The sequence below is a fragment of the Lontra canadensis genome, unplaced genomic scaffold (genome assembly GCF_010015895.1).
Source record: "Lontra canadensis isolate GAN:19392208 unplaced genomic scaffold, GSC_riverotter_1.0 scaffold74, whole genome shotgun sequence".
NCBI lineage: Eukaryota > Metazoa > Chordata > Mammalia > Carnivora > Mustelidae > Lontra > Lontra canadensis.
This window is the reverse complement of record NW_022631068.1, coordinates 10,370,903-10,398,200: the sequence shown is the minus strand read 5'-3', so window position 1 is coordinate 10,398,200 and position 27,298 is coordinate 10,370,903. Positions and strand designations below refer to the sequence as shown.

The window sequence follows — 27,298 nt, the reverse complement described above, 5'->3', positions numbered from 1 at the left end:
ACATTCTTTAAATAGAATACTATTTAATAATAAAGATGAATTTAAAAGGACCACATATTTCATGAACACATATTTCATAAAGCTCACAGTTGAGTGAAAAAAGCAAGATGCACAGGAATGCAGAATTATATTATTTATATTTGCAACACAAGACTGTATATTACTCAGGGATACACACATATAAAAAGCATGAAAATAGGGGCGCCTGGGTGGCTCAGTGGGTTAAGCCTCTGCCTTTGGCTCAGGTCATGATCCCAGGGTGCTGGGATCGAGCCCCGAATGGGACTCTCTGCTCAGCAGGGAGCCTGCTTCCTCCTCTCTCTCTGCCTTCCTCTCTGACTACTTGTGATCTCTGTCTGTCAAATAAATAAATAAAATCTTTAAAAAAAATGAAACATGAAAATATGCGTGGAAATTAATTACAAAATTTAGGAAAAGGCTGACTTCCCAAGTCGAAAAGACTGGAGAGAGGTACAAAGGGTGCTTCAATTACAACTGTAACATTGTTTTTTTCTTTCCTTTTTTTTAAAGACAGACGGAAAGAGAGAGAGCACAGGCGGGGGGAGCAGCAGGCAGAGGGACAGGGAGAAGCAGACTCTCCACTGAGCAGGGAACCCTATGTTGGGCTGGATCCCAGGACCCTGAGATCATGACCTGAGCCAAAGGCAGATACTTAACTGACAGCCACCCAGGCGTCCCAACATTTTGTTTCTTAAGCTGATTGCTGTGATCTCAGATTTTTGTTCTTTCTGTAAGTCGGAAGTAATTCATAACAAGTGAAATTCTGTATGTTCGATGACTTTCAGTCATTATAGCACTATGGGAGAGGCCCCAGGACCTCCCAGTTTTTATTTCCCTGATGGAGCACCTTGGCCCAGCAGGCGGAGCCTCTGCATACACTTAACGCAGTCTCTATATTTACAAGAGCGCCGGGGTGAAGAGGTGAATGGGACCAAAGTCTAGCTTGTCCACTAGTCGATAAGCCTTGTTGTGCCCTTTGCCCAAAAGCCCCAAGGTGAGCATCACCCAAAAAGGGTGCCTTCTCCATTGCGCAAAAGTGCCCTGTAGAGTGGGCAGAAGCCTTGCAGCCGGGGGCCATTTCCTCTTCTTTAGCCTGTAGATGCTGCACACTCACTCATCCACAGCTACGAAAAATGAGAAAGACGAGCCGGTCTGGAAACAGTCTCTGTTGAGTTTTAGCTTGCCAGCACATTTTGGTTCATCCTGATATCTTTCTAGGTCCTTATGGTTTATTTAACAACCGATCATTTTTCTCTAGTTATCTGGGATAGAATCTAAAAAATTGTTTTGCTGTCTTAGGACATCTTACCCAAGAAGTGAAGACTAACTGGCCAATTTATCTTTAATGTAAAGCACAAATGCTATAGGAACTACAAGAGATATTAACACTTTTATAGATATTACATCTTTTCTTCCTTACTCAAATTCATTGCTCTTGAAATTTTGTCTTCTTGGACAAACTGCAAATTTGAAATCTCTTTTCTCACCTTCTTTACCTGATAGACAATAGGAATTTATTCTTCAATAAAATCTACATCTCTCCTTTCTCCAAAATCTGAATCTCCCCTTTCCCTGAAGTTGCCAGCCCTAATATCTTAGTCCTTGGAAGCAAAGGGAAAATGTGGTTTATGGACTCCCTATAACACTTTCATGTGATGGGCATCAAAACCCTGATTCCTGGGCTCCATACCAGTCTATTAAATCACTTTGCATTTTTAATCAAGCTTTGCATGCAATTCTTATGCTTCTTGAAGTTTAAAACCCACTACCTTAGAAGAAAGGAAATGAGTTATTTGAGTAAAAAAAAAAAAAATCAGTCAGTATAATCTATAATTCTTGTTTTAAAACAGCATAAGAAAGTGGTATCTTGGCAGGAGAAATTCTGCAATCTTTCGTATTGTTATAAAAAGAGTGGTCTTAAGAGAACCAATTAAAGAAACCCAATTTACAATTTTTCCTCACTTCACTTTCTCATGAGAGTTGCTAGAAAATAATCGAAATGATTTAGACAGTGGGCACCAATTTAGGGATGGCTCCAAGGGCATGAGACAAGGAGCCAGGAGACCAGGAGTTGCTCTGTGATGATCTTGGGCAGCACACAATACCGGAGGGTTTTGAATTTCTCATCTATAAAACCAGACGGTTGTCCATATAGCTCTGAGTTCTCTTTCAGACCCACAACTAGAGGAAATATGTCATTCTTAAAAACTGGAAGTCAAGGCATGTTTGTATATATTGACTCTCTCAAGACTCTACTTTCAGGGATCATTTGTGTAATGTGTATTTATTGACTCTTTAGCATATAAATCAGTTTATAGTATATTAGTCATATGCCCAGCTAGCATTATTTTTAAAGATAAATTCTCAAATGCAAAGATGATGGCAATGTTTCATTTTAAACTTCTTAGGTCTGTATCAATTTATTTCCATTTTCCTTAATTTTACTTAGGTGACATGAGTGGTAAACTTTATGATAGTGACATTTTTAACCCCACCTGCCTTAAAGTATTCATGAAAACTGTCCCTAATATAGATGGTAAGACAACCAAAGGCATAGTGGAAAGTAAGAAAAGAGGTGCCCATAAAGCAGTATTTGTTAAAAATAATGATTCTGTGGGGTCTATTAAGCCCCAGAAGTCCACAACAGGAAGGAATGCTGATAAATTACCTGACACCAAAGTCGCTGGATGACTTTTCAGTGGTAGTTACCTAGCACTCAAATGTTCTCTTGTCTGGAGAAATTTTCCAGTGTTCAGAAACATCACCTCTTTTGCCCCTTACAAGATTCCTGTGTTTTAGGATTTTAAAGAACGTGAGAAAGCCGTCTGAACTGAGATCCCCAAAACTTGGTATCATCAGTGGTTCATTGCTAAGACTTATTAGCTAACCAGTGCCTATCAAAATAGGTGTAAAGATCTCAGGTGAAGTGAGAGGGTTGTGAGAGTACGCGGCTTTAATTCCGTATATAGCTAAAACCTAAAAATTTATGTCAGGAGAAGGGAGACTTCCTCTTTCTCCTCAAAAATCTTTTTTCCATTTGCACAGCTCCCAAAGACCTCACCCTTTGGAAGAGCAGAGAGTCATTTGAAACTTAACTGAAGGCTGGAGGCAAGTTCTACTTTTCAGGTCATCCAATTTAGGAGATCCAGTTTCTGCGGAGGGAAGAAGACGGGTGGGGGAGGGGAAAAAAACAGACTCTACTTCTTCATATCCTTCCACCTTCCATCCACAGTCTGCCACGCAAATCGAGCCAAGTCGGGGATTTTGCCTTGAACCACCACCAGCACCCGCACCAGCACTACCTTGTCACTCACGCCCGATAAACACGCCCCTCTGGTCCTACTCTTGGCCAGTGGCGGCTCCCCTCCTTGCATAGTAATGAGCTCGAGACCTCTGCGGGCCAATGGCGCTCCGGGAGAAGGGTTAGTTTTGCATGTACCTAAGTGATTTGCATAACCCAGCGGCTGGGGGCTTGGGAACCCGAGCGTGCAACCCTAGAAGGGAAAAGGACGGGAGGAGATCGAGCCGCGGCTGCGAGAGAGCGAGCAGGAGCCTGGGTGTTTGTACGAGAGCCGGGCGGGGGTTGGGGCGAGGGGCCGGCATGGCTGAAGGCTGCGCTCCGCAACCTTGAAGAGCGGCTGCGGCGCGAGGACGGGGACGGGGAAGCGGGTGCGATGGCAGAGCGCGGCCCGGGCAGCTGCGCACTGCCGGGCCGGCTGGCCTGAGCCGCCGGAGGAGCGGGGCTGCCTCTGCGCTTCCATGGAGCAGCGGGAAGGGCGAAACTCCGGAGCGCCGCGTCCCTGCACTGCCGCCGCGGACTGTTGAAGGGGCCGAGCCCGCGCGACCGCCGAGAGAGGAGAGCCCCCGCCCCAGTCCGCAGGCCGGCCGCCCCGGGGCGGCGGGGGGCGTCGGAGGGCGTCGGAGGGCAGCGGAGGCGCGCTGTGAGCGGCGCCTCGGGAGAGGCCGGCGCGGGAGGCGGCCGCAGCAATGCCGGGCCCGCTGGGGCTACTCTGCTTCCTCGCTCTGGGGCTGCGCAGCTCGACCGAGCCCAGCGGCGCGGCGCCGCCTCTCTGCGCGGCGCCCTGCAGCTGCGACGGCGACCGTCGGGTGGACTGCTCCGGGAAGGGGCTGACGGCCGTGCCCGAGGGGCTCAGCGCCTTCACCCAAGCGCTGTGAGTGCCGGGGTGAGGGCACCGGGGGCGGGGCTGGGGGGGGGACAAGGGGTTGCCGGGGGGCAGAGTCGGTGGTCCGTCCCATCCCACCCACCCGTGTTCCGAGGAGCGGGGCGCGGGTCACCTGTGTGTGGAGGTGCTCAGCACCCACTACCGCGCGGCGGGCTTTCCAGACTTCGCCAGTCCGGGTCCGAACCGCTAGCAGCTTTTTAACCCCAGACTTTTGGGGCACAGTCACCCCCCAGCCCCACCCCCGGAAAGTGTATCTGGGGCCAAGCAGGAGGAAGGAATCTGGAAACGCCTGCCCCTGGCAGCCTTTTCAGGAGACCTTCCCTTCTCACGCGGGCCCCCGCTCAGCTGGCAAGAGCTTCGTAGTCGGTAGGCTGAAGGCGCCTAGAACTTGGCCTGGGTCTGCAGAACTAGGCACGTTTCGTGGGGAACACCTGGAGCTTTCTGGGTTCCAGCATGTGGGGAGAAGAAACACCTGTGCCTCAGGGTGAATCCCCTTCCAGTTCGGCCTCATCCAGGTAGAGCGACCTGGCACCTCGGTCCAGTTCCACCGTGGACTGCCCGACAAAAGCCCAGGGTTCTGGAGCGCGCGGGGTGGGGGTGGGGGGAGCCGGGCAAAAATAAGACGGAAGGAGGGGGGAAATTGCAGGTTTCTTTTGGTGAAAATACTCTTCTTCCCCAAGTAGGCCTTTTAAAGAAAGAATGCTGACCTGAGGTACAGGATGTTGGAAGAAAATCAAAGCTCCAGAGCATATTCTCTGCCCAACCTTCTAGAATGGAAGGCAGCAGCTTTCTGCTGTACATTCATCTCCAGAACTTTTGAGCTGCCTGGGGCTGGGAAAGTCACTCAGAACGTTCTGACTTCTTAAAATCTCGCTCCTCAAAGGGAGACCTGAGGCTTTAGACATTCCCTTCAGAAAAGAAGAGCAAACTGAAATAGGTGTTGTCCGTGGTATTGGCAAATACGACCAATAAAAAAATAGGGTAACTGAACGCAGGGCTTGGTGTATGCGCTTGTGTGTTGTGAGGCCTGCGGAGTGATAAAGTCAAGAGCTCCGAAGAACTGTTTGAGGAAGGGATTCTGAGAGGTCTGTGGTGAAGGGAATTTCCTTTTGCCTTATAACCAAGGAAGGAGACCTCTTAGAAATAAATAATTTTAAAGGAGTAATTGGCCCCGTGAAGAAATCCTTTCCGTGCAGGCCAGAGCTTTGCCGTGTTTCCAGGTGGGTGGTGGGAGGCGTTCGGCTTGCTCTCTGCCAATGGGGGTTTTACTGAGTATTGCAGCCTGTTGACTTGGAATCTGCTTCATTCTGTGGCCTCCAGCTCCCCCCCCCCTTATTTCTCACGTGTTAGTTACATATTTGAAGTCATTTTCCTCCAGTATGGTGAAATTTAACTTTCTTACCGAAAGTTAAGTGAAGAGCAGTTTGCAAAAAGTTACATCAAGTGGGCAGGTTCGAGTGGAAGCGAGGGGAAGAAGACTGTGTAAAGGAGATGGGGCTCTTTTTTTCCTTGTTCTCTTGACACTTAGGGAATTCATGCAGGAGAGGTGCCTTTATCTGACCTCTCAAGCCTCTCTAATCATAGAAAAGCATCTTTTTGCTGTTTTGACCAGTAGTAAAGACCTTGTTTAGTAGATTCTACCAGTTTTGATGAGCAGTCTTGCCCTGAAAGGGGCTGTTTTGCATTAGTACCTAAAACCACAAAGAAATAGCACAATTTTATGTGAGCACATTCCTGTCTGCAGATCATCTTCCTTTAGAACTCACTGGAGGTAGTCAAATGCCATATTCTCAACTTGGAGCCCTATAGAACTCCCTGTTTGAGGCTTGGGAACCAAAAGTCATTGGCAACTGTCCAGATTAAGTTGCCTAAGCTAGCACCATCCTGGCACTTTCTGAGCTGCTGTGGTGAGCAAATGTGCTACATTTTCCTCTTCCACTTGTGACCTATAGCTAGAGTGATTGGACCTCCTGACAACTAACTCCTTATTTCACCCCTGTCTCTTCATTTCATCCTCAAAAGTATATGTGACTGCCCCACTTAGAGGGCATTTCAAGGGCAGTGTGTTTGCATTTTGAGAGACCAGCTGGTTCAGTGAATCTCAAAAGCCATATTAAGGATGGGCAGGTGCCGTGGGTTTGCACAGTCCCATTGATCATCTGGGAACTCTTTCCAGGTACTTCTGATCTGCTGTCCCATTATAGCTTTAGTGAGCCACGGTTACATAGCAAGGGATTAGATCCATGGTCCCAAACTTTTGCTCACCATTTCCTAATTTCTGGAGCATTGCACAGAAAATTACAAACATAGATGCAAGTTAAAAAGAAGAGGCCAATCAATCAAAGTTATTTTATTTTCTTCTCATGGCTCAGTGGTATATATGGTATCTTCACCTCCACCAGGGGTGTGTGCACTCCACTTTGGAGACCCTGGGACTCACAAAGAACAGAGATTGTATTTTACTCAGCTTGGAGTACACAGAGCCTGGTACACAGGAGGCACTTAAAAATGTTGCAGTGAAGAGAGAATAACTTAAGGCCAACACTGAAGGCAGACTTGGGGCTTGGAATTCAGACATCATTCCCACACAGGATTGCCAAATTCAGCATTCTCAGCATTTAGTCTTTTGTCCAGATTTGAGAAAGCCCCAGAGAGAGGATACTGCTGCTTCTCCGTTAGGCTCGTTTAAACTTGTTCCATCCAACAGTGTCTATTTCCTGCTGAAAGCTGCTTTATCCGAGTCTGGGGGCAGAGTCAGATGTAATCCTCAGTATTGTTGATGGGATTCCTGTGTTCGCACTGTTTGCTGCACCTGTACTGGTGATTTATATTTTGCAAGAGCTGTTCTCAGTCTTGTGTCACACAATACACTGGCTTGTCACAATTTACCCTGAGGTGTTTTAAAGGAAGTCATCTTACTGGTATTAAAATTCAAAGTTTATTTTATCAAAGAGATTCAAGGTTATTCCTATAGTAATGGTAACAGGTCACTCTTAATCACCTATACTCCCAGAGGCTTGAGAGAAAGAGATGAAGTCCCAGTGGTGTTGGGGAGAAGTTTGTGCACATGTGTCTCCTGTGTTACTGCCTCAACATCTGGGTGCCGTGGACTCAGAGCACAGATCTCCACATCCTAGATTATGTCTGGTCACCAGTGTTAAGATGACACAGGCCGTTTTTGTGGTTTCATGGAGACACTGGTGGGTCTGAGCCCTTGATTGTAGTCCTTACCTTGCCACTAAGTAATTTTGTGGCCTCGGGCAAATCGTTCTTTTTCTGAGGTGTGTGTGGGGGTAACAGTTTTCTCATCTGAAAAATGAAGTAATTGGATTCACTAGATTATTTCTAAGGCCGCCTGCAGCTTCCAGAAGTTATATGATTTTATAATTCTTACATAATCTTAGGATGGCAAGGTGACGATAATGTTATGATCGTCTCGTAAAAGATCCCAGGAGCTGCAGGATTTCGTTTTGGGTGAAGTTGCACAAGCCTCTTCATTACCACTCACTTGGAGGAGGAGTTCTTTGTGTTTAGAAGTGTGTGTTAGGAAATTTGCCATGGAGACTTGTTGCAGAATGCATGACTAGCTAAGGCGCTTTGCTGGGGTAGAATAGCCCTGCTTGTTTCCTGTGGGTATGGCTTAACACTCGGAAAATAAAATCATTCTGTTTCAGTAATTTGGATACTGTACAAAAAGTTACTCAATGTCCTCACTTCCATATAATTAGTCATAATCTCACCAGCCTTCACGGTGTGTGTATCCTGTACATCGGGCAGGTTATCGAGCTTTCTATATAGAATTGATGGTTACTTGAGAGGCTTTGAAGTGTTTTTAAAATAATGTTATTTTTTTCTTCATTTGGAAGCCTGATCTTAGATTCTTCCTTAAGATGTGTTATTTCACTACACCAAACAGCTTTCTTATTTTAATAATATCATCTAAAAATATTTTCTTCTGCTTTCTCTGATGTTTCCTATATTCTCTGGTGGGTAGTCATCGTATACCTTTGTTGATGGTAGAGTTTGGTATCTTTTGATTTCTGCATTAGGATCTGTAAGTTTCAATGTTTAGTTTGTGTAGTGTGCCTTCCTAGAAATGCATTAATATCACATACAAGTGAACTTTGTGTTAAACAAAGCCAATATGTGAATATCTTTAAGTTTAGATTCTTAAATCTTAAACCCAGCTGAATTGCTGGGTTTTCTTTAAATACAAGAGAAGGAAGAGGATTCTGCTGGGAATATGGAGAGCTGGTTTCCAGACCTGTCAATAAATTGCACAAGTGACCTTGAGTGGGTGACATGCTTAACCCCTCAGGGCCTTGGTTTCGCCACCTGTAAAACAAGGAAATAACCCTTATTGTCAAGAGTTTTCTTTCTCTTGAATTTGATTTTTTTTTTTTTTAAATACATTTCTTGCATCCTCTCTCTTGGATAAGGGAAGTATAGTTGTCTGAATCATGGAATCTCTCGCCCACCCAGGAAACCTCTTCAGTTGTCCAGCTCTGCTGGAATGTTCCCATTGAATGGGGAGCTCACTCCCTCACAAGGCAACAATGTGCTGGTTTGAACAATACCCAGGACTTGAACCCATAATTCTCTTATCCAAGGCTCCTTAAGGTTTTGCAGTTACCACTAATGTTTTATGATTTCTGTTGAACTGAATACTTGTGACAGTTATGGTATCACAAGCATTTAATGTCCAGGCACTTGGCTCTTAACATTAGAATCGTAAGGTAACATTTGACAACTTAATCTCTTAGGGAAGATCAAAGTTTTTTACTGGTAGGTGGATCCAGGCAAGTTTAGGCATTTTCTTGGCCTCTTTCAGTCTCTCTCTCAAATTCTTATTTTAGTATAATAGTGAAAGTACTGAGAGCCTGCACGTTTGGATTTTGGTTTCTGGTCTCCCTGTTTGTGCCTATCCCTTCATTCCCACTTTTTCTTACCAATAAGTGATGGATATTGGACTAGATGATGGCAAATGTCTCTCACTGCTTTGAATTTCTCTGAACCTGTGTTAACTGTTAAGCAAGTAAAGTTCTCAGAATCCTTTAGTGATTTATTGAAATTTTTCTTAAGACTATCACTGTTTCTCTATAAAAAAGATAAATTTCCATAAAAGTACAGTATTTGTTGGTACACTTGGGTTAAAAGTTAAACCCTGCCAGATGTGCCTTTCACTCTGAAAAATAGAACTAATGTAACTCACAGTGTTCTTGATAAGACAGCTTTGCTCTTAATTTTTTAAGCTAGATCTCAAGGATTTGGCTTTAGAAGGGTGTTAGCCAGCTTGCCTTTAACTGTCTCAGGCAGCCTTCGAGTTTTTGGCAATGCCAACAGCTTTTCTTATATATAAAAGAATACGGATAATTTTTTCCTTTTTCCCCCAACTTTGTTAAGTGAACTATAGCTTCTTTTGCAGAGCTTCATTAGGATGATAAAATGCTCTATTTTTAAGTTCTGCCAGGGAAGAAAAAAATGCTAGGACTAAAGTTTAGCAAATCAGTACTCTTACACAAATGGCTAATTTGTCTGCCTTTCTAGGCATTTCTTTTGTATTTAAGTACTTGGTGGTCCAGCTGTAGGCCAGGTAGCACCTCTATGGTCTGAAATTGGGTGAGTTCCAAACTGAGTTTAGAAATCAGCGTTAGCAAAAGACAGATCATGACTTTATAGTTCATATACATTTAATAACCTCAATTTCTAAAGACTTTAGCAAGTTTGTACTCAAGTACCTCTTTTAAATGGCAAGATGTAATTATGTAGTAATCTACTCTGAATTCACCCCCCCCAACAGACAAGTATTCTTTCTTTTTTTTTTTTTTTTTTTTTTAAGATTTATTTATTCATTTGAGAGAGAGAGCACACAGAGGGAGAGACTGAGGGAGAAGCCAACTTCCTACTGAGCAGAGAGCCTGATGTGGGGCTTGATCCCAGGACCCTGAGATCATGACCTGAGCCGAAGGCAGAGGCTTAACCCACTGAGCCACCCAGATGCCCCTAAGTATTTGTTCTTAAACAAATATATGGTGTATATTTGTATATGGCTGGCACTGTTTTTAAGCAAGGTTCTTAAAGTGTAGTGAAGTATGTTGTGTCATGTACAAGCAGTTAAAACTCTGTATGTTTGGGTGGTTATTTTTAATCTCAAGCATGTTTGGTACCATTACATATTTTAATTGTCATAGTAGCCAGGTTCTCCCCCTCTGCACTAAGTTGACAACAAAATTTGGCATTGGGCATCTCTTTTTTTTGATGCAAGTGATTGAGAACAGGAATGCCCTTCTAAACAGTTCAGGTCCAAGAAGTGAACATCTTTAAGAAATATATTTTTCTGGTTTTCCTAGTTTTTCTGTTCTGAAAGGCCTTATGGGGAAGGCATTGATTTGCCCCTCCTGTAGCAACATGTGGGCCCATAAGAATGTAAGAATAGCCTTGTAAGGAAATGTAAACCATAGATATTTTGGGAGGCAGCTGGGCCATTTAGATCCCAGGCTGGTCTGATGTCTGTACTAGTGAGAAACTTGTGGAAGAAGCATATCTAATATATTTCAAGTTACTTAATGATACTTTATCCTTCAAAATTAATTTGTATTTAAGTATTAAAAATCAAAAGAAGTCAAAGGTTATGTAAGTCCCTTTAGCTAGTTTTTTCTTTTCCTCTATTTTTACAATAGAATGTAGCCTTTTATTTTTTTAAACAAAGTTTTAAATATAAAATTGAACATTGAAGGAATGAAAATCTTAGTGCGTCCTGACAACAAAATATTTTTGATTCTTTAATCAGATTTCAGAACCTCATTCAGAAAAGTCATGAGGTTAAGTCTCCCAGTCCTGTACATTTTTAAGGTTTTATATGGGGAAGTTGTCCCTCCTAAGAAGAGTGACATAAATCTGACTGAGACATGGTACCTTTACCTTTGTGCCAGATTAGGGCAGGGCCAAGGAATGAGCCTAGATTGCTTCCGGTCTCACTTCTCCATTCTCCCTCAGGCTGTGAAGTTCTCACGTGCAGCTGCTAGTACAAACTGCAGACAGTGACTTAGTATAAGTGGGTGACATCAAAACCTCCGTGAAGAACTTGATTAGAACTCTTCTCCTAGGAAGATAGGTAGATTTCCCAATTCTCACACTTGTCATAGTTCTTGTTATTTTTAAAGACTTCTTGTTTATTGGAGAGAGAGAGAGAGGTAGAGAATGCTAGCAAGCATGGGGAGGGGGGAGGGCAGAGAGAGAGGGAGAGAGAATCTCAAGCAGACACAGAGCCTGATGGGGGGCTTGATCTCATAACCCTTCGATCATGACCTGAGCCAAAATCAAGAGTCTGTTGCTTAACGAACTGAGCCACTCAGGTGTCCATGGTTCTTGTTTTAAAGGTGCAGGACAGGGGGTGTACTTCCAAATTGGCAGGGTTTTCTCTGAAACTCTAGGGGTTAAGTTGTGTTGTTAACTTCTGGGTTCTCCCCATTTTCCCAAGAGAAAATACTAAGAGACCCTTGGAGAAACCATATGGATCACAGGAGAAGGGGTTGGCAGACAAGATTTTCCTGAGAGAGAGACCACCAGCTGTCACGACTCTGTTCTAGATTGTCACCTTTCTTGTGTGGAAACCATCTCAGAGGGCTGCTTTCCCATGGGAGAAATCTCCAGAGAAGATCACGAGCTCTTGAATGATTTAAACCTTAGTAACTCTGTTTTAAAGTCTACCAATTCTTGGGGTGCCTGTCTGGCCCAGCTGGTAGAGCATGTGGACTTTGATCTCAGTGTTGTGAGTTCAAGCCCCATGTTTGGCATAGAGTTTGCTTTAAAAAAAAAATGAAGTCTACGGACTCTTTTTCAAGTTGAAGGGAGAGAAAATAATGTCAACCAACTTTTAGGTTTCTTAATGTTCTTGAAGACTGTTCATATGCTCTTATGTTTTAGGCACTCACTTCATCCAGTCTTTGCATTTTCCAAAGTGATAATTGCCCTTTGGTCCTCTTCAAACTCTCCTTATCTGAGATAAATTGAAACATAGAATTCTTATATAATATGATCAGAATTAAGGGAATATTAAGTGAACTTAATACACTTCAAATATTTTAGAATCATATTGTAAAAATTACACATGGATTTACTAATATTTAGAAGTTTCTTATAATTTCACTTTTCATCTTTTCTGTGCTACTTCTGCTAGTTCATCTAATTTGATTAGTTTTTATAATATTAATATTTTCCTTTCTTTGTAACAAAGAAAAATTTTCTTGTTGGCCTTCTGCTCTTTTCAAGGTCATTTTGAGTCCGTGGTCACGTAATCCAGCTTTTTATGTCATTCTTCTTCTTCTTCTTCTTCTTCTTTTAAAGACTTTATTTATTTATTTGAGAGAGAGAGCATGAGAGGAGAGAGGTCAGTGGGAGACTCACACTCCCTGCTGAGCAGGGAGCTGGATGTGGGACTTGATCCCAGGACTCCAGGATCACAACCTGAGCCAAAGGCAGTCACTTAACCAACTGAGCCACCCAGGTGCCTTATGTCATTATTCTTGCATCTTCTTTTTATAGGCCTATCTTTATGAGCAGGCCTTCAAAACGGTTTTGTTTTTGAGAGTATGGCACAAAGAATCAAGACCCCTGAGTTCCCAAATCAGCATGGGCAAGTCACGTAACTGCTTTGAACATTGACTCTTCTGTCTGCAAAAAGAGGTAACTTCATTTTGTCTTCAAGGATCACACCTGGGAAACTTCAGCATGACCTGTCTGAGTGACGGCCAGGATCCGATTTGTTGTCATTTCTTCTGGAAGTGACTAAGCAGTTGCTTGTGTGTATGTGGACCCTTTTTCTCTGGTTCTTTGAATGTATACCAGGTCCAAAGCCTGTGTAGACTTCGCAGGTGAGCCATTGTGCTAATGGGGAAACGTCCACTTACCTGGCAGATTTTTTTCGTTCAGAAAACCATGAAGATCTAGGTGGAGAAAGAGACTTTTATCAAGATATCTTCTCATAGGTGGTACTACTCCCCTTTTAACAGGAAACCCTGATTTGGCGGGGGGTGGGGGGGGTGGCAGTTAGTTACAGTTTCCCTGAAGGAGAGAGCTCAGGGGATATCACATTTGCTCCCCTGGGTCTCTGTGATTGGCACAGCTTTCCTGAGATGGCTGTGGAAAGGTGCTATCCTTACAGGGGACACAGTGTATCTCCCCATGGCGAAAAGACATGTGATCTTAGGCAGTGTCAGTGTGGTCTTTAAAAATGTTTTATTTTATTTTATTTGGCGGGGGGGGGGGGGGGGGCAGAGGAAGAAGGAGAGAGAATCCCAAGTAGACTCTGAGCTGAGCCCAACAAGGGGCTTGATCTCACGACTCAGAGATCACCACCTGAGCCAAACTCAAGAGTCTGATGCTCAACTGTCAGAGCCACCCAGGCACCCCATCAGTGTGATCTTTAGATATGAATTTTCCACTTCCAGACTTTGGAACAGTGGGGATTTTCATTAAGCTGTGCTTAACTCTTAGGGAAGCCTCATGCCGATGACTGCCTACTGCAGTTTCTCAGATCATTTTCCATTTTGGGGATGGATAAGATTTACTCAAGATTGACAGTTTAGCTGCATTCTTGTTTCTTCCCATCACTTGGTTTCTAAGAAACATTCGGATTATGAGAGAACTTTTTCTTTTAATTGCTTTAAAAGTGATATTTTATTGGATATTTGGATATCTGTTTTCTTTTTTAACATTTGAGATTAATGCTCAAGTTTTGTGGATAAAGCCATTTTAGAACTAAAATCCACTCTTTAAGATCTTCTGTATTTCTAGAAAGTGACATGGCGATCTTGTTAAGCACAATTAAATCATTCTCAGAAACTTTAAAAACTTCTGGGTTTTGATTCAGACCTGATTTGAAAATGAATGGTAAGTAAGGCCAGAATAGCAGCTAGCATATGCAGCAGGGCTCACAGCCGATTTAGATTGGCTGAGTGTTTCAACTACAGTTGTGCATTTCCTACCCTGGGTCTCTTTCTTTAAAAAAAAATGGTTGAGATGTTTTTCCCATTACCATCTTGACATCTGCCTGGTTACACATGAATAGCTTGACCCAGTCCCTCAGCAGGGAGACTACCGTGGCCTTGCTTTCAATAGCCGTGTCACTGACAAAGAAAACATATGGAATATTTCATTCCTGTCCTTTGCAAACAGTCTGGGGCTGTGAGGGCATGCAGGAGAAAGCTTCATACTTCATGGTAGGTTGGCAAGTCTGTGTGCTAACCACAGGCTCTGCTGCTTGCAATCAAACTGTGTTTTCCAAAGCCCCATCATGTTCTTGAAAATGGAATGTTGTATTTTGGAGAAATCAATTTCTAATACTAGCTTGAAGTAACTTTGTATGACCTGCTTCCATGGTGGGTTTCTGACTTAATCATATATTTCACCATTGGGAACTTGTGTGTGTGCGTGTGTGCGCGCACGTGTGTGTTTGTGTGTATGTGTGCAGGACATTTGGATGCTGCTCCTCCAGGTTTGATATGTGGTGTGTGTTTAATAGATACACAAGTTGGGAATGAGGTTGCTTGATTCCCAAGAGAGCATGCCTCGAGGACTGTCTGCCTCCATGTTTATCTTCTTGTCAGTTCAAGGCTAATTGATCATTCTCTACTAGCCAAGTACTGCTGCATTGACCTTTAAAGGTTTCTGTTGCATAGGACCAGTCTTCTACTTAGGGACTCTGTTTCAGTTCAGCGAGCGTTAACGGCGTAATCCACGGTGTGGAGGCTTGTCAGCAGGTGTGGCAGGAGAGGCCAAGAACGTGAAAAAGAGGGGTAAATCAATTGTTGTCTTTTTCAGGTCTTCTGTGTTAAAAGAATTTGCCCTTGGCACAACCCTGGCTGAGGTGGCATTCCAGAAGGAGAAAAAAACAAAAAACAAAACCTATGACATCCCTAAATGAGAAGATTCATGACTTTGGTAAAGGAGATGACATATATTTCATCAGGGTCTTTTCCACCCAAGTTACCCCAGCCTGAAATTCTAGTTTCATTGTTTCCTAGACATGTGGGCTGTTTCTGACAGGAGTGGATTTACTGAAAAGGAAATGAACTCCTATGTTATCCCCAAAAGAGCCAAACATTTGAATGTATATGTACATCTTATCTAGAAGGTATTTCTGATGGTTCTTGGTATCATTACTGTACATTAGCTGTAAAAACAATGTGCTGAGAGAAATTACTGCCTTTCACATTTTCTTCTAATTCCTTTTCAAAATTCTTATCATAGATTTCCTTTAAATTTTTTTCTCTCGGGAGGTTACATTTTCAAAAGCTTAGGTTTTAATGAGTCTATTTGAGGTCTTCCCCATTCTTTTGGTGTCTTCATATTTTTATCCTAAAATAACTATTTTAATCTTGGGTGTTCCATCTTCCTACTTTGACTACTTAACTAACTTTCATTAATTTGAATTCATATCATAGGAAAACTCTCTCGAATCTCTCAGTTCTAAAATATACCCTTTTTTTTTAGTGTACAGTTCTGCCAGCATTGACATGCCACAATTTATTTGTCCATTCCCCGGTTGAGAAACACTTGTCTTGTTTCCAGTTTTTGGCAAGTATAAATAAAGCCGATATAAATATTCACGTAGAGGTTTTGTGTGAACGTAGGTTTTTATTTCACCTTTGTAAATATGTAGGAGTGAGATCCTAGGTCCAGTGGTAAGTGTATGTTAATAAAACGTTGGTCTAGGTTTAGATGTTTTAAAGCTGTAGTAAGGTTTGATATTACCAATTACTTAGAGCCTCCGTATATTCTTAGCATGGTATGTATGTAGTAACAGCAAACGCTGTTAAAAACTGATTTTGTTTCAGTGCGTGTACTTTTTAAAGGAGTAGAATTACTATTTTTTAATTAAGTTCTACATTCAACGTGGGGCTTAAACTCAGAACTCTGAGATCAAGTGTGGCATGTTCTATTGACTTAGCCAGCCAGCCCAGCACCCCAAAAGAGAATATTTAGCTCCCTCTATGGCATCTGACCGTTATTATGATACCCCTTGAGGAGGACTTGTGGAGTAATGCTCCCAGTGTGGAACATTTTGCTTATAGTGACAAACGTTTGAATTTTTAGCATGTCCCTGTTTGGAAAGTCTGATTCAAAAAATGGAAATTTGGTGAGAATTGCTGGACCTCCTGGTGTATCATTTGTGTTTCGTGTGTTAACTGTAATTTCCACAGTAATCATTCTGGGTCCCTGGCATGGTTCCCATTTTATAGCTGCATATATGGAGATTCGAAAGGGTTCAGTAACTCGCTCATACGTCCCACAGGTAGTGGGTGGTACTTTGCGAAGCTCAGGTGCTTGCTCTTTGTTTGTACCTCCTGTAGATAGCTTGAATTGTTGACAGTTTTTTACAAGAGGGGAAAGTAAAATGAGAAATGAAATGGTGAGAAGCTACAGGTTTTTACAGGGGGAAAAAGATCAGAACGGAACATAAAGCATCCTGCAAACGCATACAGACCTGTACATATAGTTGGAGACTGACTGGATTTAGGAGTAACTTACATGAAAAAAATGTACTTACTATGTAAAATTAAGGGATCTTTTATTCACAGCAGATTTTTTTTTTGGAAAGTATGTCTGAGTGGCTTTGCTTTTTGTACTTCTTTGTTTGAAACTTTTGCATTTTTTATATTAATAGTGTTTTTCTATGTCCGCAAAGTAAGTATCAGTTGTGTGCATTTTGGCTTGCTTTTTCTTTTTCTTTGTGGAATTCGCTGAGATGGTATATGAGGATCCATTAGCATACTCGCTTTTCTGCTTCTGAAAGCGCACATTTCTGAATGTGCTCCTTTGAACCAAAACCCTGAAGTAAATGAACAAGCGAAGTGTGCACTGTGATGGTTTCCATATAGCCGCTCCCTTTCACTCACTGGAATTTCCTGCCTCTCCTGTTGAAGGTGTTTTTATAGGGAAGTCAGCATAAAAGTGAATCACCCATGAGCCTTTTTCCCCCCAAGGCATTTCATTTAGTCAACTTGGTACTAATTTAGTTGGTACTCTTTCGTGGACTTGAGCATTGTGTTTGTTGATTGAGTGAGCTGATGTTTATTAAGCTGTTAATATTTTACGGACTGGATGGGCTCTTGTTTGGATCTGGGTGCTCTTTTTCTTTAGCAGCAGGGCTGTTCATGATTCAATCTGTGGTTGAATTTGTTCTGACTTTGAAAGGGGTGACAGCCAGCCCCATGCCTGACCGTTATTTGGTGACTCTAAAGGTTTCCTCCTGGAAGCATTCTCCTTTTTCATTTAATTCACTTTGCAGTCTTGGTCTTCTTTATGGTCTGTCTTCCCATTCAGATAAACCATCATCGTCATCTTGTTATTAACTTAGATGCTAATAATAATACATGTTATTGAGTACCAGGCATGATATGGGAAGTGCTTTGTGTGTTATCGATTTAACACTCTTTTAAATTTTATTTTTAGTATTTATTATTCTTAATAGCCCTCTGAAACACACGCTTTTGTTTGCTCTTTAAGAGATGAAGAAACCACAGGGGAGAGAGCACACAAGTCATGAACAAGGTTTTGTAGCTGGGGATCGGATCTCGGTTTTTCAGACCAGGGTCGTTTGGTTGAGTGGGTGGTATGCCAGTGTCCTGTGGTGTCCCTTCTAGATGTAGGCATCCATCTATCTTGGTGTTGAGGATATCATGAACTGCTCATTTTATAGATAAGGAGTTAGTTCCAGAGAGGTTAACTCTATTTTGTTCTCTGCTTGAAGAGGTCTCAGTCCCTTGGAATATAGACTTGGACCCTTCTAAATCTTAAAGGCCATCTAGTACAGTGGTGCTAACCCTCTTCTAGGTCTTTCTATTTGGGAAACAAAAAGTCCTTTCTCCCCCACCTCCGACCCCCAGACATACATTTATATGTTTATAGGCCTGATATCTATTATTTGCTAAACCTTTCAGTTACATAAATTTTAACACCAAATTTTTGCTAATGTTTTTCAGACCATCCCTCCCTCTTCAGTACAGTTCTTTTAAGACTAGTTGAGAACAGGGCCCCTGGGTGGCTCAGTAGGTTAAGCATCTGCCTTCAGCTCAGGTCATGATCTCAGGGTCCTGAGATCAAACCCCACATCAGGCTCCCTCCTCAGCAGGGAATCTGCTTACCCTTCTTCCTCTGCTCCTCCCCGTGCTTGTGCTGTCTCTCTCTCAAATAAATAAAATCTTTAAAGAGAAAAAAAAAAAAAAAACCCTAGTCAAAAAACAGTTGATCTGGTTGAAATTCACCATTTAACAGGGCAGAAGTCCACTTACATTTAGTTGTATGACTTGTCCAGAACCATTGGTCACTCTCCAGAGTATGTTAAAAACAAAACAAGCACATTATCAGAAAAGATGGTCTTTTCCTTGATTATATAAACCTTTAACATTTAAAAAGAGTTTTGGCTTGAGTTGCTTGTCAGATGGTAAAATCTGCTGTGCTTTTCCTTTGCATTTTGTATAGTCTTTCATGGGCCCAGTACTCTGTTGAAATTATAGGACATAGTTGTTTTATGCAGGTGAAAAGGTTTCCCATGAATAATTTTATCAGTTCAAAACTATTTTTTGAGAGCCCCTAATATTTGTATAATGGCTGATGGAATCAATGGTCTTTCAATTTCAAAATAATAATTATTGAGATCAGAGGCGCCTGCGTGGCTCAGTCGTTAAGCGTCTGCCTTTGGCTCAGGTCATGATCCCAGGGTCTTGGAATCGAGCCCTGAATCAGGCTCTCTGCTCAACGGGGAGCCTGCTTCTCCCTCTCCCATTCCCCCTGCTTGTGTTCCCTCTCTCGCTGTCTCTCTCTGTCAAATAAATGAATAACATCTTAAAAAAAAATATTGAGATCATAAGTCAATACTCAAAAAATTAACTCATTTAATATTTAGTGAGTACTTTGTGTGTTAGGAACTGTTCTTGGTGCTGGAGACAGAATTATCAGACAGCATCCCTGCCTTCATGTAATTTACCTGGCATGGGATGGTATAGTGGTGGTGGTAGGCAGTTGAAAAATAAATACAATGAATATATGAGGTCAGGTAACATTAAGGACTGTGAAAAAAAATAAAGCAGGGTAAAGGGGGCTCACTAAATAGGGGCAGTCAGAGAAGACTTGGATGGGGTTGTTAAGATAATTACTGATGAAGATAGCATCTACTGGAATATGAACCATCTTAAGCAATGGCAGAGGAGGACTTAAAGTTCTTCCTTACCCCATAGTGATAATTAAAACATGAAAAGAATAAAATCAATGTGCCATCATAAACTGGTACGTCAATGCCGTGGAATAGTACACAGCAATAAAAGATCAAATTATTAATACATGCAACAACATGGATGCATCTGCAAGGGTATTATGCTGAGTGAAAAAGCCAGTCTCCGTAGGTTATATAAGCTGTATCATTCCATTTAAAACACTGTAGAATGACAAAATTACAGAAATGGAGAACAGGTCAGCGGGCTAGGGTTAGAGGTGGGAGGATGGCAGGGTGACTTTAAAGGGGTGCCAGGAGAGAGTGATGGAGTAGTGATGGCAAAGGGGTCTTTGTCATTTTTCTTTGTTCATAGTAGACATGTAGTGGGTCTGGAGCCTGAAGCGAGGAGTGGAGACGAAAACAAAATTTTCCTTGAGAGGTTTTGTTTTTTTTTTTTTCCACGGCAACACATTATGCGAAGTTCTTTTTCTTCTTCCAAGTGGAAATTTGTAGAATTGAAAATGCCGCTTTTTTTTTTTGAGGAATTGAAAATAGTCTGCCAGGAGGAATTAAATGCATTAATTCCACCCAGGGCTTCATTTCAGGTAGAGTAATATGCCTATGTTTCCCTTCTGCTATCAGAGCAATTCCTTATGATTGTAGTGGGTGACTGCATGAATCCGTACATGTAATTAAAAAATGAATGCACATAAAAAGTAGTGAAATCTGAGTAGGGTCTTTTGTTCATAATGCACCGAAATGAATTTCCTGGTTCAGCTAATGTATTATGCTTATGTAAGATGCTGCCATTTGGAAAAGCTGAGTGAAGGATGCACAGGAACTCTGTACTATTTTTGCAAATTTTGATGAGTCTGAAGTTATTTAAAAACAGCAACAGCAACAGCCTGGGTGGCTCAGTGGGTTAAGCCTCTGCCTTCAGCTCAGGTCATGATCTCAGGGTCCTGGGATCCAGCCCCGCATCCACATCGGGCTCTCTGCTCAGCAGGGAGCCTGCTTCCTCCTTCTCTCTCTGCCTACTTGTGATCTCTGTCTGTCAAATAAATAAATAAAATCTTTAAACAACAACAACAACAACAAAAACAACAACAACAGATATACCGAATCAATTTAGGGTCTTGAGAAATCTTTATTTTGGCTTCCCTCCTTAAATAAGATGGGGAAATTGAGTCTCTGAGGTGAGATTATAAACTGAGATTGCAGTGCCTAAATCTGAATCTAAACTTTCTTATTTCATTTACATATTTTTTAATTTAAATTTTGTTAGTGAACATACAGTACAATATTGGTTTCTGCAGTAGAATTCAGTGATTCATCCCTTAGGTACAACACCCAGTGCTAATCCCAGCAAGTGCCCTTCTTAATAAGCATCCACCATCTCGCCCATCCCCCACCCCCCACCCACCTTCCTCTACCAGCCCTCAGTTTGTTCTCTGTCATGAAGAGTCTCTTATGGCTTGTTTCCCTCTCTCGTTTTTTTCCTTTTCCCCCGTCCCGTATGTTCATGTTTTCTTTCTTAAATTCCACATATGAGCGAGATCATACGGTGTTTGTCTTTCTCTGACTGACTTACTTCATTCAGCACAATACAGTCTAGCTCCATCCATATCGTTGCTGATGGTAAGTGAATCTAGACTTTTTAACTTTCAGGTTAACATTATTTTGCTCCCTTAGAACATAACCAATTTTAATTGGTATTGAGCAGTTGTTGGGAAATGAGGCACGTGTCCTCCGTCTTTCTCCCCAGCTTCCTTCCTTAAAAGTCCCATCCGTGTGTGTGTGTGTGTGTGTGTGTGTGTGTGTGTGAATTCTCTTCTATGACCACAGCGTAGAAAAGTGTAAGATACAAAGTATGCATTGGGTTTATCATTAGAAGGTTTTAGCGGTATATTTGAGTAAAACCCCTATGCCCTTCTATTATGGAGGGATTTTGTTTCTAAGCCCTTGGTACAGTCTAAGTAGCATGGGGATGGTGTTGGATCTCTGCCTGTGAATTAGTAGCTGAGTGGTGTTTTACTTCTGATGATTCAGTATATTTGCCTTAATTGCTGGATTAACCAATTTCTTGCCTCCCACAAAAAGCACACACATTTGTGTAAAGAGAGGGTAAATGAATGAAGTTTTAGGGACTAATTTTTGTGGTATTTAAGCAACAATAGTCTAGATTACCCACAACCTTAATTTCCTTTCATGAGTCCTATAGATGGGCTTTGTCACCATTTACACTTGATTACTTCATTGTTAACCCCACTGATGTGATTTAGCGTGCAAAGACTTAATTATTCCTTTCTGGCCTAGTGAGAAATTTCCTTCCAATAATTGCCTCCACTGTCCTTTAGCCTCTTAAGCATTTAGTTTGTTTGGAACAACATGGTTGCTCAGAAAGCATTTCCATGCCCAGCCGTGCCTCGAGCTGTCTATGGGCCCATAATTTATACCTTTGACATAATGACTTAGGCCTCAGTTCTTGAGCAGTGTGCCTGGTGGATGCTCCTCGTTAGACCAGTGGGGTGATATGTGTGTCTGAAGTTGCAGGAAGAAAAGCTCATGACCGAACAGTACTGAAGAGTGCCCACGTTGTCTCTCAGTCTCAGTTTAACATTTCCTTATTTTAGCCAGACACTTAGGCCAACTTTGGAAATAACATTATATTCTTAAAAAAACAAAACAAAACAAAAAAACTTTGGTGTATGAAAGAAGTGTTTTTCTGAGGCAGCCCCATACAGTCCTAGTGTAGAAGAGATCACTGCAGAAGGTGTCACTGTCAACAGGGGATCTGACTTGCTGGAAGAAAGGGATAGATTTAAGCAGCATTGCCAAAAAGATGTCTTTATTTTAGCTTGGTTAGTTTGTAATATAGGTATCGTTGCATCTAGAACCCTAAAGCAAGGAATAGAGATGAGAGAAAAATTTTCCGCTAGAGTATTTTTTTATTTCACGGCAACAACATTACGGGAAGTTCTGTTTCATTTTCCAAGTGGAGGTTTGTGGAATTGAAAGTGTCTATTTTATGCAAGGAATTGAAAATATTCTGCCGGGAGGAGTTGAAAGTATTAATTCAGCCCAGGGCTTTGTTTCAGGGAGAGTAAAATTCCCATGTCTCTATAGGCAGTTTTTAAGGTTTAAAATCATTGTGGGCTGGGGGTGGCGATGGGAAACGGGAAAGCATGGTTTTAGCGCCTTACTCCTGAGGCCTCTGTCACCCAGCTTCAACATCCTATCCCTTTCCATTCTTTAAACAATATTAACCGCTCCATTTCTCTCAGAGAAGGTCTAGAATAACAATGGCATCATAGGGTAATTGGATATTCTACAATAAAAACACTTACATGCCATTGTGTTGTTGGAGGTACAGCTAATTCATTAGAAAGTAAAATATCACATTCATCCCACTAATTAAAAATGTTTTTACAGGAGGTGTCTTATATAGACAGGTTCTACTTTTCAATTTCCATGCTTTATAAGACATTGTTTTGCCTTAAATGATCAGTTTTTAGGAGAACAGCTAATTTTGTTAACCTAAGAAATAAATCGAAGGAATACTTACTGAAGAGCTATAGGTAATGTAACACTTGTAATTGCTGAAAAATTGGGAAGCCCAGCAGAAACAATTGAAACCTTTCTGTAATACATTTCCTAGAGTATTTTTAGCGTTTAAAATACTCAGCATAATCCAGACATTTGCCATTTGATTTCTGTGAAGTACTATCTCAAGTAACAGAATTGGGCTCATAAATGATACTTTCAAAATTCCACACAGTGATTGAAATAGAGTTCTGTTCAACTTCATTCTGATGTAATGATAAATTCAACATTATCCTCTTAAACTCCCAGAGATGGTTTAAAGATTCAGTGTATTTAGGTAGGCATTGATTATTTTATTGCTAGTAAGTATCTGGCCAGTGTTAAGAGGATGGATACCACTCTCTTGGATGGAGATAATCAGACTCTTCACATAGATTGATTTGTTGTTACAGCTTAGTTAGCTTATGATCATTAGATATTAACACCTAGGTGAGATATCCCCCCTCTGTTTGTATATTTCCATGGAAAAATAAGAAAAGCAATCAAAGTGTATCATGGTGGGTTTTCTTGGTTTTATTTGAATTTGAAATATCCATGGGAGTGTGAGAAAAGATGTTTCTTGGTGATCTAGTCTGGTGAGAGGAGGTAAGAGGCGGCGCCCTGCTTGCCTTCAGGGGGCTTGTCCCAGCTGTTGGCTTGAAGAGCCCATTTGTGTTGGTCTGTGGCTCCTCCCTAAAGAGAGGGGGATGTGGTCAATCTGCCTTGATGTTGTCAAATGCAAATATGTATAGATAGCTTTAATGCGGTATTCAGATTCTCATGAAATTAGTGTCTTATGATAGAAGGATTTGGGTCAAGAACAAATGTCCAGCAAAATCATTTTGGTTCCATAACAGTCTTTTCAACTAAAGTACAGCTAAAACTCTGCATAATTTATTTTAATTCAGTAAGGGTTTTAAATTAGTCATGATTTCATTGAAGTAGGTCTTACTAAAATTGCAGCGTTTAAACAAATGATTCTGTACTTAATGATAAAGTCTTTGAAAAGAGCATAACGGAAACAATGATTTTGCTACACATTTGTGCATGACCCAGATTTTTAAAATCTCATGCCTGAGTAGTTTTAACTCTTACAGTCCTCCAGACAGTAATAACTCTTCTCATAGAACCAGAGAGCATGGACTTGGAACCAATGCATGCACTATATTAACATGGAGCATTAGTAAGAATTACAGGATTCATTGAAGTATGTAAAATAAAACATCCTTAAACTCTTACTTCCCTTAGCTAAATGAGACACATTGGTTGTACATAGTCTTTTAAATATTTGATGGTTTAATACACTTGAGAAAATGCACATTAGTCAAATGTATTGTGAAACACAATCAGCCATGAATGTAATAGGCATATATTTCTAGATGCCTCATGCTCAGAAATCCTTGTAAGCTCTTGGAGGGCAGGAAACAGATCTCACTTAATATGTTTTTAGCTATTCCCTTGCCTATATTTGTTCTTTGCATGAAACATACTCTTATCTATTTATTTGAGAGGAAGAAGGGGGTATGGGAAGGAGCTGACGGAGAGGGAATCTTCTTCTTCTTTTTTTTTTTAAGATTTTAATGTATTTATTAGAGAGGGAGAGAACATAAGCAGGGGGGAGGGGCAGAGGGTGAGGGAGGAGCAGACTCCCCACTGATCAGGGAGCCCATTGTGGGGCTCTATCACAGGACCTTGAGATCATGACCTGGGCAGATGCTTAAGGAACTGAGCTACCCGGGTGCCCCAGACAAAAAAACTTAAGCAGACTCCACACTGCCATCACGGAGACCTTAATGGGACTTGATCTCACCACCCTGAGATCATGACCTGACCCAAAATGAGGAGTCAGATGCTTAACTGACTGAGCCACCCAGTTGCCCCTCGCATGAAATATATTCTTAAGTGTTGAATAAATTGAAGGATGTGGAAAGATTACCTTTGGGAGTTGTATTTTACTTGTGACTTTTTATTAATAAATAAATTTGCTTAGCAAAAGTTGTTTCCATGAACATGGAATGCATGCCTATTATCCTTCCAACTGTGTTACTGTATTTGCTGGGGGAGAAAAGATATGGACTCTGCTTCCTTTTAAACATTGGTCGTACTCTTTTTTTATTTTTTCTTAAAGATTTATTTACTTATTTGAGAGAGAGAGCAAGCACTCACTTGAGTATGTGTGTGTTCACTCACTTGAGGGAGGGGGAGGGGCAGAGGGCGAGAAACTCAAGTGGACTTTTTGCTGAGTGCGGAGCGAGAGGTCTGGCTTGATATCATGACTCTGTGATCATGACCTGAGTGAAATCAAAAGCCAGATTGCTCAACTGACTGAGCCACCCAGGCCCCAACATTGTTCATACTCTTGATGTATACCAGGCATTGGGCAAAGAGCTTTACATTCTGTAGGAGAAGTGTTCTCTTTATTCTCATTTTAAGCTGACAACACAGAGGCACAAAATGTAATTAGCAGGTCCAAGGTCATGTGTTTTATAATCTCTAAACAGGATTGGACCCTTGATTGTCTTACTCCAGAGCCTGGGTTATCCTGCACTCCACCACACTGGCTCACAAGCTCACAAACTTCCATGGGTGATCTGCTTTGGTGGAGAAGACAGACATAAACACAAAATACGGTGTGGGAGTGCCATAAGGAAGGATGAACAAAGGCTGTGGGAGCAAAGAGGAAAGGAACTTACTTTGCTTTGGGGAGCTGGAAGGCTTCGCAGCAGAGGTGACATTTGAGCTGGGTCATTCAGTCTTCTGTGGGGCAGCTGCCCGAGTTCTGCCTTGTTTGAAATAAGCACATTTACAAGAGAATAGTGGAGCACATTCCACTTGATGGATTGGATTGACAGTTTGGAAGTAACTCCCCAGAATGATGGCTTTGTTAGGTATTTATTCTCCAAGAACCCTACCTGCCACTCCCCTTTGGTGAATTGTGGCAAGAAAGCTGTCACATTAAGCTGTCACTCAGGATATTTGTGAGAGGGGGAGGGAAGAACAAATTATGGGCAGAACTGGATATTTTTCAGAACAGTCTAAAACCCGGAAAGATTGTATTTCAGAGCATTTGAACATGAACACAACAGCCTTTTTTAAGTCGTGCAAAAAGAAAATTGAATAATGAAAACTTAATTAGGCTATGGATATTTTTAAAGCTAGACATTCTGATTCTTATCCACTATAATTATGTGAAGCTTTGTGAAGGCCAGGATTGGCGGCAGTGGGGGGAGACTTAGAGGCAGAAATCAATTATAGAATTGTACAAAGGTCTTCTAGAGATTGTTTAATTGTAAAAATACTTGATCTTTTTCTATGCGATTTTTAAGGAATGTGTAAGAAGCAGAGTCCGTCATGACTGGCATTACCTTTTATCTCTGTGCTCCTCTCATGCGTTTTGCTGTGTCTTTCAATGTGTGTATGTTAATCTATTGAAAGGTTTGAGAGCACAGTCTAGATCTTTCTAAATTATGTCTGCTAACAGTTTTATTTCTGGGGAAATGGTTTTGCGAGGCTTCTTTGAGTTGGCATTCTCCTCTCCTCCCCCAGCTCTGGCTTTCCCCACCTCCCTTCTGAACCACCCCTTATTCACTGTCCACTCCCCAAGCCTGAAATGGAAAGAACTTGCTTTGTTACTGATGATAATATTTAAGCTCCAAAATTTTAACAGTATTTCAGTTGCAAATAAATGGAAATTGTGTATTCTGTTTAATGTGTTTCAGAAAATCCCTCCTATTTTTTTTCTTTAAATACAAGAAAACAGGCGTGTAATGCCTCATTGAAAAAAGCCTGTAGGGGTGCTTTGTGCTGGTCTTAATTAAGGGCTTTGAAAGACCAAACAAAAGGAAAAAGGAAAATGCTACAGGGTTATTGTTATTCCACCCCATTGGCTCAGCTAGCTGACCATCCATTGGAGCATTTTGTCCATTCTGAAACTGAATGACACTTTTGTTCGTGATTAACAGAGGTGAAAGAAGCCAATTATTGGGCCGTCTTTTTCCATAGAGCAGCTGCTGTTGGATTTAACTGCGGGCAAATATGGCCTTTTACTACCACAAGGATGTTGTGATGACAGTTTATTTTTATAGAACTCTGTGGTGGAAAACAAAATCTGTCTGACTCCTGTTATGAATATGCGCTGGAATTTATCACGAAAGGGCGATTTTAATGTTCTAGCTGTACCGCAGTTCTCTTTTTATTAATAACATCTCTGTGTGTGTGTGTATGTGTGTACGGATAATATATATATGTACACATTTTAAACAGCTTTTTACGTGTGGGATTCCAGCACTAAAGTTAG

The 27,298-nt window shown here is 41.6% G+C and overlaps 1 protein-coding gene across 1 annotated transcript in view; it reads left to right on the top strand.

The window, feature by feature from the left end:
* The first annotated feature begins 3,493 nt into the window (after nt 1-3,493).
* Nucleotides 3,494-27,298, top strand: part of LGR4 (leucine rich repeat containing G protein-coupled receptor 4) — a 101,151-nt gene continuing 77,346 nt past the window's right edge. The window contains exon 1 of the mRNA XM_032881243.1: nt 3,494-4,193. Within this exon, the coding sequence (XP_032737134.1) occupies nt 4,009-4,193 (185 nt within the window). The 5' untranslated portion in view covers nt 3,494-4,008. The remainder of the gene's footprint in view (nt 4,194-27,298) is intronic.